Here is a 12,957-nt window from a genome sequence, read left to right on the forward strand (position 1 = left end):
CCGGACCCTCCTTGGAGTTCACCTAATCAGGCAGAGGCTGAACATTCCAAGCACCATATTTTGCGAAGAAATAACCAAACGTCGCTTGAAATGGTTTGACCATGTTGTACGACAAGAAAAGCGGTCTTCGTGTAGGTCTACACGTTTCAATGGAACGCTGTGCACAGGACACCGACCTAATTGAGCGTTCGCCGTACAGCGATTTAGGTCAAAAATCAAAGCCGCTCAGAGGTCAAATGTTGCTGACCGATTTTGAACTCGCCGCCTAGTGACCGACTGATCTCCCAGCGGCGACTGTGGGCGGCCTGGGCTGCGACCGGGCGGCGAACGCCCACAGTTGCATATGCTAGGAGCATGTCGCTTTGACTGGGCACCTTACTACGACTGGATGCAAAGCTATCGGTGATCTAAATCCATTTTAAGCAGCATCTTGGCCAGCTGATCTTCATCAATCTGTGCATCGACCTGAGGTTTGACCTGAGCCTTGGCCCGAGCGTCACATGCGGCTCCATCAAATACAGCAGTACCGTCTGTTGCTTCTATACCCCACTGTCGAATCTCTCTGGCACAAAATAAGAGTTTAAAAATGTATCTTAACCTATGTGGCCTCCATCGACCTCCTAGTGATACAAGTTGATTCAGTCTAATGAGCCGGAAAAGAGACTCTATTATGTTTGAGTCCCAAATATGCTATAAAGCCTGTGTTGAGAGGTGACAGGCCCTAACGTACGACTGGCATCCATGCTGTTGGATTGGGGGACCGGGGAAGATTGTGTTTCCATGCAGACACTTAATTGAAGTAAAACTGGATCTTTTGCCATTGGATTGAATGCAGGGCTCCATACTAACTTTCTTGGAAGGGGGTCAAGAAAGAATTTGTTACGGTCTGTGTATGTAAAACAAAAAATCCAAACTTTGGGGGTCCGAACTTCGATTTTCAGCGCCTATGTGTCCCGGGCGCTCACATCACTTAAAGGAATTCCTTCCTACCGGTACCCATTTAACACCTGGGTGGAGAGTGGAAAATGCAGATCAATGTCTTGCCAAAGGACATTAGTGCCGCAGTACAATGTAATGGGATTAGGTCTAAGGGTCAGTGTTATAGGGTTGAGGTTAGTGTTACTTGTGTGGAAGGGTAGTCCTGCAGGTGTAATTCCACTTCTTTTATCATTCATAATGGTGTATTAAAAAAATTAAAGGTAAATTATCCTTCGCTTCTATTTGCTGCTTCTTTATCATTACTTCTATTTGCCGTGTAAAATGCAGGAATGTACATGAATCAGTATGTTTCTGGCCACTGCAGTGGTCACAACAGTGTTACAAACGGTGTCTTCGCAGTTATGAAACATCAAGGTGTTACACCTGTATTAAGGAACTGAATTTAAAATTTAAAATCGGCATACAGAAAATCTCATTAAACATATGTTTTTAGGCTAATTAAATCTAAATAGAAATTAGTATTCAAAAGTTATGTATCATTTACATCTGGTTCTGTAAAACTCAAATTCATGGAATTTGTATGCAGGCATAAAAATCTACTAAGTAACTTAAATATACTCAATTCAATGCTGCCGGTGTCATAGGCGATTTGTTCCGTGCAGGCGATCGGTTCCTCCGGAACCGATCGCCTGGGTATGTACCCGTCGATTTGTTCCGGATTCGTAGATTCGTTCCGCTAGTCACAGGCGATCGGTTCCGGCCAGGCGATTCATTCCGTGGAACCAATCGGCAGGATATTTAGCCGCCGATCCGTTCCGAATCTCATCGGAGAGCGTGCGTGCTCACGTATTATTGAATACACGCCATGGTACGTACACCCCTAAAGCAAAATGAACTATTCTGGTCGGCCTTTGCAACCAATCAAACTTCTCCAAATTAGCTACACCAACGATTGCCAATTTGAGAACTTTGTATAGAAATGCAGATTCCCGTTGTTCAAATATGTTGATAATTGCGGCCAATGACTGACCACAAACAGTAACTATAGACAGCGCCGTCGCGAAGCGACGGGGACTGGGTGGTCTACCAAAAGGGCAGTTGTTGCCATAGGCTTAGTTTGCCTGTAAAAGCAGATGTCGGGGTGTTTTCTAATCAGGCCTTCTAATTTGGTTTGAATGCTGCTTTATATGATATCGTGTTACGTCAACCACCTATTACCGGGCTTCATCACAGAAACTAATTATGCATGTGGGCTGCATGCATGATGTACATGTAGTTTAAATAAAAGAGATGCGGGGTGGGGTGGGGGGGGGCGGGGTCAACACAAAAAGAAATGAGTGGTCGAGCTGATAATTAAGAAGGACCAATACAAAAAAAAAAAAAAAGAAGAAAAGAAGAGAAAGAAAATTCCTCAAGTAAAAGACGTGTCCGGCAGAATAAAAAAAAAAAGAAATAAAAGAAAAACCCGACATATTTTGTTGAATTTTCAACCCTTGGTACTAGCCGACAAAAGTTAGTGTTAAACAGAGCCATAGCATAGTGTGTCTATACCCCCCCCCCCCCCATTCCGCTACATACAGTGGCAGATCTGTTGCGCCCCCTTGTTTGGAAACCACTAATTTCACGTACATTTTCACGTACATGTAGGCCTAATATCAGAAAACTATCGCCTGCCCCCCCCCCCCCGTTTTTCAAATTTTCGGGCTGCGCCCGGCCCCTATTTCGAATCCTGGATCCGCCGCTGTACTGCGCACCCTTTCCTTACTTATTCCAAGTGCCATTTTAATATCAATTGTCACAGTTGCTACGTGCACCTTATACTTTGACAAAGTGGCTCCTGTACCTTTTATGCATTTCCCTTGTAAGCATGCCCTTTGAATCTGTGATGGGTGTCCCATCTGTAAGTTACACTTTTTTTTCTTTCCCTTTTTTAAAAAATTAGAATACTTCAGTCTCAGAAACGCCTCATTCTCTGAAATTTCAGATAATTTTCTCATTGCCCATGTAACTGGCCTGCATGGAGTGGTTATCTTTATTCTCATGTGCTTTCGATGTAGAAACTGTGAAGCCAGTCAGTGTGGTGTAAGGAAATACTTGTGATTAACTGATCATCCATACACAATTAAAAAAAGAAACCATGAGCCTGCATGCATGTAACGCAGCAAAAAGAAAAAAAAAGGGAAAAAAAGGGGGATATGGGACAGCGTAACAAGGGTTGCGTTAGTGGGGGGGGGGGGGGCAGGGGGGAAATTTAAATTTTATTTCAAAGGGTCCCAAATGAGAGGTGGTTTTATAAGGGGGAAGGTACCTAAGAGGGACATGTGAAAGGGGAGATGTGAAGGAATTTAGGAACATGTACTCTATGCGCATATACTAGTCAGTAGGTTATTTATTTATTTATTTTTCGTACCGCGCGCGGGTAATTCCGTACGAGGTTATAAACCTTATTATTAAGTAATATTTCAAAAAAAAATAATATTGGTTTTCATTCCAACAATAAATACAAAAGTATCAAGATAAAGCTAAAAATTATTTTTACCATGTTTATTCAACACAAGTAATAAAAAAATATACGCGATTATATAAGCAGAAACGTTCGGCCAATGTCGGATAAGAACGGCGGCTTTCGAACGTATCTGCGAACGAGTCGATCCAGTAGATTCGTTCCGCGGAACAAATCGCCTACCACACCGGCTCAAAACCCCGTGGCCGACCTTTCAAAACCTGACCGGAATTGCTTTAAAAGAAAGAAGATATGACAGCATCTGGCCTAGCAAAGGCAGATGCTTAAGACCAAAGGGCTTGGAGAAGGGCCACCGAGGGCCACATGGGAAATGAAACGTCCAACTCAACAACATAAGAAAAAACAGACACTAAAACATGAAAATGGTGATATAAGTGTGACTTGCTCCCTCGACATGCTTGTAAGAAGAAGAGCTTGGGCTTTCCATTCAAAGTCGGGCATCGATCAGAACAAAAGGGACCAACTATAAGTCTATCTTCACCAGACACGTGCCATAAACGGAGCCCTCTTCCCCATGGGTGAGTATATGGCGAAAATGAAGCAGTCAAACTTGGAGTGGTTGTATATTCTTACTAGTTCAATCTTCTGCTGGATATCCTACAAATTTTTATGAAATAATAAGAACAATTACACCTTTTGTCTCTGAACCACAACGGAACTACACATGAATTTTGACATGCTAAAAACAAGGGCGGGGGGGGGGGGGGGAGGGGGGTCTGTAGGAGGGGAGGTATTCCTTACATCTGCATTACAAACTACTGTTGTACCGTGGACCTACTGGTTGTACCATACATGCTCTGCTGACAAGTGATCCATGTTCAATATCATTCTACATTAACCAAACACTCAAGGTCAAAAGAGACAGTGGAATTATCAAATATTTTGACAAGTTCTTATGAAAAATATAGTATCAACGTAGATTTCAACAGAAGGCCATGTTGATGATGCTCTTAAGAATCGCACACGTGCTCACCCTTCCTGTGAGATCATTGTGTACAATTAGATTGAAGCCAAGCTGTTTGAAGACATTCTCTAAGTTGCGACAGTCTACGTCCGTTCCTGTCCTCTCCTTCATGGTGTTGAAATTTTTGTTGTTGATAATGAGTGCCATACCTCTAGGTCTAGATTTCATTTTGTAGACCTATGGGAGAAAACATTCAATACGTTCAATACACTGGTAAATGTAATGCACTTATTAAATTTGAGATCTTGATGACAATTTGGCATGTAATTGTTTAGAGATAATTAAAGTTGAATTCTGGTCATGCAATAGCATTATGAAGGAAACTGTCTGGAAGTGATATGGAAAAAGTTGATGATGCATATAGTGTAAAAAGAATATGTGTACAACGTGAGGTTTTGGAATCAAGATAATGATAAGAAATTGACAAGTTTTTTTTCCATACGAAATGTGACTTTTTATCCGCTGTGACGACTTCGAGACAGACTTCAAGTATAATACTTGTATTTTCTGGAAGTTTCACTTTCCTATAATATCAGTTAGAGAAATCAGAGGTTTAACATTTTCGGGCAAACTAAATTCAAACAATGATTAAGAATCAAGAACGGTACAATGAATCATCCTCTTTCTCTAATATTTTAATGAAACGCCAAAGCTTCCGCGCTTCGCGCGGTTGCGGGAAACTTCATTCAGACAAGGGTTAAGAGTCGAGAACGGTACAACGAATCGTCTTCTTTCTCTAATAATCTAATGAAACGTCAAAGCTTCAGAGTTTCGCACGGGAGGGGGGAACTGAATTCAGACAAGGATTAAGAGTCGTAAACAGTACAACGAATCGTCTTCTCTGTGTAATAATTAAATGAAACGTCAAAGCTTCTGCGCCGCGGGAGAAGGAAACTAAATTCAGACGAGGATTAAAGGGGAAGTCCACCCTGAAATTAAGTTAGTTTTAATAGGAGTAGAAAAATGAGAGAAACAAGTCAGTGAAAGTTTGAGCAAATTCCGATTAAAAATAAGGAAGTTAGGATTTTTGAAGTTGTGATCAATCAAACACAAATTGGCAACTCTATGACGTATCATGCGAGCTCAACTTCCATTTGCTCAGTACTAAAAAAATCTAAAATTTTCATTTTCCCTCAAGAAAAATTTCAACCATACATGCACCCTAAATATAATAATTGCAAATATGTTTCTATACTCCCCTGCAAGGAACAAATATATACTCCGTCATCAATAACGAAGAAAACATGATTTTATGGAATATTATGCACAAAGCAAATGAAGGAGAGCTCGTATAATAAGTCACAGAGTTGCCAATTTGTATTTGATTGATCACAACTTCAATAATTCATAACTTTCTATTTTCATTCAGAATTTGCTCAAACTTTCACTCACCTGATTTTCTATTATTCTGCCTCTATCGAAACAAACTTATTTTGGGGGTGGACTTTCCCTTTAAGAGTAAAGAACGGTACAACGAATCGTCTTCTTTCTCTAATAATTTAATGAAACGTCTTTGTGAATATATAATAAAGTTAATGATGCATAATATGAATTAAGATATATATAATATGTTATGTATTTGGGGGTATTTTTGTAGCGAAGTAAACGTGCTGTTAGCACTGGCAATATCTTAGAGTTTATAGTTTTACTTAGGCTTTTGTCGTTGTTGAAATCTTGCCTTCAAGTTTACCGTGACTTTTGACTTTTGACTTGTTGTACGTGTGTGTCGTTTGCTGAGAAGAACATTTCTTATATAACTTGTAAGATATTCTTTTTTTGTACTGTATTACTTGTAAAATATCTTTACGTTTCTGTGATACATTATGTAAGGACAATGATTAGGGAGAATTCCATCCACTTACAAGATCACTATCCACCATAGTTTGCGGATACGAGCCTGAGGCATCCATTTGAGTTGAGCTGTAGTCACCACTGCTACCTCTGGCAGGCCAAACTAAATAAAGATGAAAATAATAACATGATCAATAATAGGCAAAGTTCATGGGGTATGGTCAGTCATCCTCCCATATGGGTGTGTTTATTGTTGTTTAAAGCGTTCCATGTCCTACATGGTAGAGAAAAATGTGAAGCCTGTTTGAACCGCAAGGAAAAAATAAGTAAAAACTTCTTTTATTATGCAGTTTACTAGTTAAAAACCGACCAAAGCTCACTATATCAAATATTATGTGGGGAGAAGAAGAAGAAGGAGAAGAAGATGAAGAATGAGAAAAAGAAGGAGAAGAAAAAGAAGTAGAAGAAATAGTAGTAGAAGAAGAAGAGGAAGAAAAAGAAGAGACTTTGATATGCCTAATACAAGAAAAATGGTTGAATAATCTTATTAACAGTGTTCTTATCTAATCATTTATTCTTGTTGTCTAATTTAAGTATAAATCAATCCAGAACTTTAAAGTTTTAATCTATGAATTACCCTCGGGCACTTGCTGGGTTGGTTGACCAAATGGAGCCGGTCTGTTCACATGAGCTGTCTTAGCCTGTGCCTGGCCCATCCGGCCCTGTGAAGGTCCAGACGCTGAGTATCCTAGCAACTTTGCTAAATGTTTTTGGTTTGCCTCGATCAGGGACTCTATTAGGCTAGTGAAGGCCCTGGGACCCCTCGTCTCTATGTCCATTAAGAGCGCCATATTCTTCTCTTTCTTGCTGGGCTTTGACTGTGATATTCAATATTAGTTAAAGAAAATTGTTGAAATTATTTCTTTATTACAAAAAATTGGAAAAACATTTATACATGAATTATGTCCAAAAAAATACTAACAGAATGTCTTTAATTTTACCTTTCACCTTTATCTCAACATCAAACGGAAAGTTGGCATCCAAATTAATTGGGACTATTAAAGTTGTTTTGTGGTACAAATTCAACAACGAAAAGCACAGGTGATCGGTATATACCTACTTTAAAACATCTTTGAGTGAACTTATTATCTCATTATCATCAAACGTGGAGTTGGCAAACAACAAATAACTGTGATTTTTCAACGTTATTCTAAAGTATAAATTGAATTATGAAAAGCACAACAAATACCTTTAACTCTATAACAATGTATACTGCTAATGCAAACCCATAGAAGTATCTGTTATAAATTTTGCAAGATATGAATTTTTAAAGTTTTAATCGATCAAAGGCAATTTTGCAACTCTGAGCTGGCTGTACCTTTTGAGCATCTCTCCCAATATTGCTCTGAACTGAATTTTCATAAATTTCCATTTTCTTGGCTATTGGTGAGGAATTAGCTTCTATTCAGTCCTGTTACTATTTCATTGAGGCAAACTAGAAAATATTCTAGACAGAGAATGAAGATTCACGAACGTTTTATACAGGCGTTGCCAATATGTTTGATTGGTAAAATGAATGTTGTCGACATATGACATTCAACTTACGTCAAACTTATCTATGTGATGATTTTCAAAGATGCCTCGGGCAAGAAGGGCCGGGGTCACGCTTACAAAGTCCATGTCCTTTGAGAGGATTACCATGTTCCTCTTTATGTTTTTCTGTCGGCCTGCTCCATTCTCAGCCGATTCCTCGTACTTTGTCTGAATTCTATGAAAATCGGAGCAATGAAAATGGTATATGGGAAGGGTGAGTGATTATGCCTGGCGAAAGCTTAATTAAATACTCTGGACTTTTTAAAGATAGCTCTGGTGAAAATTTACAAGATTTTAAAAAAAAATGAATTGTTGCCCTGTAGATCTACTAGTTTATTCCCAAAAGAGCTCCTGTATTCTAAATGAAATGAAAAGTAGATCTATTTCATCCGGAAATTGGGGCAAAAAAAGAGAGATTTATTTGTATATTGTATTGTATGCTGCCATTTGTACTTTTCTTCTCCCTCCTCCTCCCCCTTCTCTCACTCCGTCCCCTCTTCTTCATCTTTTGCTCCTTATTCTCTTCCTCTTCGTATTATGCTACATTTTCTTCCTCTCCTCCTTCTATTCTTCTCCTTTTTGTAAAAAAAAAATGTAATCAGGAAAACGAAAAGTCCAGAATTATAATCGTGACTGTACAATCAATCAATCGGTCTTTGAATGATATCTTACAGCATAATAGACTACTCTTCTTAGCTAAACTAATCACCTTAAACTCATCACTTATGAAATAATAATTTTAAAAAGCATGTTTTATGATGTGGAGGACAAGCCTGGTGCTGGTCGCCTGTCACTATATACTCCCAGTATGATTTCCATTTGCCTAACGTACGCGATTTTTTTTATTTACACACGAGCGAAAAAGCGGAGGGTCAAAGTTAAATATTATGCTTAGTTTATGAGTTGCCTGCCTATAATACCACACACTACTACAAACTAAGCACATCTTGTCTATTCGAAATATTTCATCATAATACACAATATAACAGAGGTGTTTTTTTTATTTATCTTTAGCTCGTCGAACATATCGCGGTGTGTGCAGCTGAATATACCCCCATATACCATGGCGTCTTATTTTGTTTACAAGCGACAGCGGATTCCTTTATTTTTGTATCGCTGCATTTGTCATCAAAATAAAACCATGCGCGGGGTTTAGAGTGAGGCAAAAGATTATACATTTTATAGCCTGGCGGTAGTGAAGTAAGAGAAAGAACTCAAGAAAAGATGAAAAAACAGGCACTGAAAATGTGTAAGATGTCATGGGACATCGTCTGCTTGTGCAAAATCATGTCCATCCTTTGACCTCAAGCATCTAAGCAGCGTTCGGAGAGCTCTTCAGGTGCTATATGCCGGGGCTGTATTTAAGCATTTTGTAATTTATAATAATCATTACTTCGAATGTTATCAAGCATTGAATTTTGATAACCTTGTCGAATCAAAGTTTCAACTTTGCAATAATGAAAATAAAGTTAGTTTTTAAAATCAATGAATATCTACTTTAATGAATTCGCACGCTTTGCGTGCTCACTACCGCCCCCTAAAAGTTGACGAAATAAATCTTATATATTATGTCGTCGAGGAAAATGACCATGTGTATATATACGCAACTACTATAGATAGTTCATAGGAAAAATAATTTGGCCTTCGACCCGGGTTTATAGGGTAACATTTGTAGACATTGGGACATTTGTCGGTAATTGATGGCTAGTTTTGTCGGTAATCGGTGGCCTCTATACACCCCCCCCCCCCCACTGAAAAAGGTCGAGCGACGCCCCTGAGTATTTATACATTATACACTAGTAACATTAAAATTGCATATTGCAGAAATTATGTGCTATTGATATCAATTTTGCCATCTCTATGAGTTGTAATTATGTTTTTTTTTTAATTTTTATTTGCTTAAATACAATTTTCTGAGAGAGTAAGGCAATTGCATATTACAATTAGTAGACCTCGATCACCTCTTATAATTGCTCAATGTTAATTCACCACATGCACATCATGCACACATCCCAAGTGTATATCTCGCAAGACTCTTTGCAAGCGGTTTCATTATATTAGAATTAAAGGTGAAGTTCCATTCGCTTGCTTGTAAATTAAAAAAAAAAATGCCCGGGACACAGCCGGTACGCGTATTTTTTTTTTTACACGGCAGCCTGTGATTTTACCAAATACGATATGATTAGGTAGCTCGGCTTTTCTCCGAAACCTGTTCGAATTTAATAGACACGAGGAAAGAAAAACGTCCAACGATGATCCTCGTAAAAGTAATCTTGCCATGAAACAAATAATAAACAGAAGGATACGGATAACGTAGATTTTACTTACAAAATTGATGTCACAGTTATCTTCTTAGTAATAATACCGCCTTTGTGTGTGGAATATAATCGGGTCGGCAGTTACATGTCATATGCAGCTGCCGAAGGTCGATCACAATTCGCTTAATTAGGACGTTGTATAAACATTCATATCATTTATTCATATACTATTATTGCAACCTTTGTACACATGTTTTCCTCTACCAAACATCAATACGTTTTCTTTACTTAAGGTGTCATTTTAGTTTAACCTTATTCAAGCCGTATCCTCAAATGCACACCTCATTATATGAAAATCCTTGTAATTCCTTACAATATGTGTATAGTATTTTGAAAAGATTTAAAAATGTTTTCACATGTTTTAGTCTCATTATTTATATAAATTAAAAAGAAACATATGACAAAAAAGTGTTTTTCTTTTTCTTTTCTTCGTAGTGATATAGCATTAAACGATTGAGAATAAAAGTGTGGAGATCAAAGAATAAGTCTACAGGATATTTAAATCGGTTGTTTGAGACAGATTTAAAAAAGAAGGGGGTCAAAAGAAGAAGAAAAGATAAGAATAGCATTTTGAAAAAAATAAAGACTGTATAGAGTAACTAAAGAGAGAGAGAGAAAGACAGAGAGAGAGAGAGAGAGCAAAAGAGATGTTATAATTTATTTGTTTTCCCCTCTTTATCTTTCTTCTAAACAGAAAGAGAATACAAAAGCGTGGGAGGGGGAGGGAGGATAGAGCAAAACGTTTATTTTACTTTTTTTAATAGATGGCCCCCCTTGAGCGTCAGGGGGGGGGGGGGGAGGGGATGCAATTTTTCAAATTTTCGAGGGCCCCCAAAAAAAGTAGTGCTCACTACCCCCCGCCCCGCCTCTGAACAATTAAAAACCTGTCTTCATTGCTGCTAACTTAATTGCACCCATTCGTGTTTCCTTTTTTTTCTATTATTTTTTTATAAGTGAATTAAGTTAAGCTCGGAATTCAGTTATAGTGCCATTTCACTCAAGATCATGATAATAAATTAAATTAAGTAAGTACACGTAAGCCTATATCAACAAAATGCTTACACACTTTTGAACATAGGTAAGGTGTCCCGTTTGTTCCTAAATTAAGTGTGCTGAAATTTCAAAATCGGTAGGGGAGGGGGGAGGGGAAGTGAGCACTAATTTTGTTTCTTCTTTGGTCACAATTTTTCAGGGGGAGCCCGTTTTTTTTTTTTTAGGCAAGGGGGGGGGGAAGTCCCGCTCGCCCCCCTGGATCGGCGCCTGTGTGCAGGGAGGGGGAGTTTTCCCGCGAAGCGCGGAAGCTTTGACGTTTTTATAAAACTATGAGAGAAAGACGACGATTCGTTGTACCGTTCTTGACTCTTAATCCACAAAAATAATATTTGATTCATTGTCAATACAAGATTTCGCTTTTTTAAAGGATATCTTTAGAAATGTGCATCAGTATGTTTGTAGTGATCTCTTTTCAGTGATAAATAGAAGACTTTTCTATTTTAGGATTATATGCCGTGCATATACACCGAAAGGGACCCCATATCCAGGCGCGCCGGAAGCTGTTTGGGATTGGGGGGGGGGGGGCGGCGGCAAACATTCCAGGGAGCTTACCTTCCAGGGGCAGTGGCGTAATAAGCAAATACGTTTGGAAGGGGTGGGGGCAGAAGTAAAATCTGCATCACCACCACTCTTACGTTACATGCAGGGCTGAACCCCCAGAAGCTCAGGGTTTTTAGGCATTAAACTACGGTCAGATGAACATCCAGGGGCCCGCTTTAGGGCCCTTGGTGGGGTCCAGAAGGCAGAGCCCCCGGAAGCTAAGGGGTTTTATATATTTAACTACGGTCAGATGAGCTTCCAGGGGTCCGCCTTAGGGCGCTTGGTGGGGTCCAGAGCCCCCGGAAGCTTGGGTTTTTTAGGTTTTTAATTACGGTCAGGTGAGCATCCAGGGGCCCGCCTTGGGGTCCTTGGTGGGGTCCAGGAGGCAGAGCCCCCGGAAGCTCGAGTTATTTAGGCATATACGGTCAGATGAGCATATTTTTATACCTCATTTGTGACATTGGCAGGTCACTTATTATTTCTCTCTCTCTTTCTTTCTTTTTCTCTGTAACATACTTTTACAAAAAGAGAGGGGTGCTCGAGCACCCGAGCCCAACCCCTATAACAAGAAAAAAAAACACGCTTTCCCATCCTCTCACAATATTTCCACGATATGCGCGTATCGCTATTATAAAAACCTCCGGTGATAAATATAGGTGGCATGTGGAATGTTTAGGAAATTTAATTCCTGTTTACTTTCCTTTTCTTTGAATGGAATTTTATACGTGATTTAATTATTATGTTCTTTGGGGTTCAAAATACAAATCAACTTTACTCCTTTACTGCTTCTATGCCCATGCATATCTCTATAAGGAGATAATAAACGTTAAATGACCACAAAGAGCATTTTTGGGGGGGGTGTCCCAAAATTTGGCCTATCAATATTTTGTTTCATTGGGGGGGGGGATTACCACAATTTTGTATTATTTTTTAATTTTTATTTTTATTTTATTTTTTAAAATTAAAAACAAAAATTGAAGGGGGGGGGGGGGGGTTTCCTCCAAAACACATACATAAAAAAATTTGACGGGAGGAGGGGGGGGGGGGGTTCAACGCCCCCCCCTTGCGTACGCGCCTGGCTACCACTGAGAAGATCTAAACAAAATCATGTTATCTAATTTTAAATTTATGAAGATCATGACTTGATTAATATCTTTGGTTCATTTTGTTAAAAAATTACAGTAATTTAAACTGGATGACACAAGGGAGGATGCTACTAGCTCCTCCAAAAAGAG

The 12,957-nt window shown here is 39.0% G+C and overlaps 1 protein-coding gene across 1 annotated transcript; it reads right to left on the bottom strand.

Annotated features, from left to right (window-relative positions):
• Positions 1–396: 396 nt before the first annotated feature.
• On the bottom strand, positions 397–7,921 carry LOC592436 (caspase-2). Its single transcript, XM_030987449.1, has 5 exons — positions 7,824–7,921; positions 6,856–7,096; positions 6,290–6,381; positions 4,437–4,604; positions 397–549 (listed from the first exon to the last, which is right to left on the bottom strand). Exons 1-5 carry the CDS (start codon positions 7,917–7,919, stop codon positions 397–399), a joined length of 750 nt encoding a protein of 249 aa, XP_030843309.1. The 5' UTR covers positions 7,920–7,921.
• Positions 7,922–12,957: the final 5,036 nt, after the last annotated feature.

Source organism: Strongylocentrotus purpuratus, unplaced genomic scaffold (assembly GCF_000002235.5).
Source record: "Strongylocentrotus purpuratus isolate Spur 01 unplaced genomic scaffold, Spur_5.0 spur5_scaffold_16, whole genome shotgun sequence".
Classification (NCBI taxonomy): domain Eukaryota; kingdom Metazoa; phylum Echinodermata; class Echinoidea; order Camarodonta; family Strongylocentrotidae; genus Strongylocentrotus; species Strongylocentrotus purpuratus.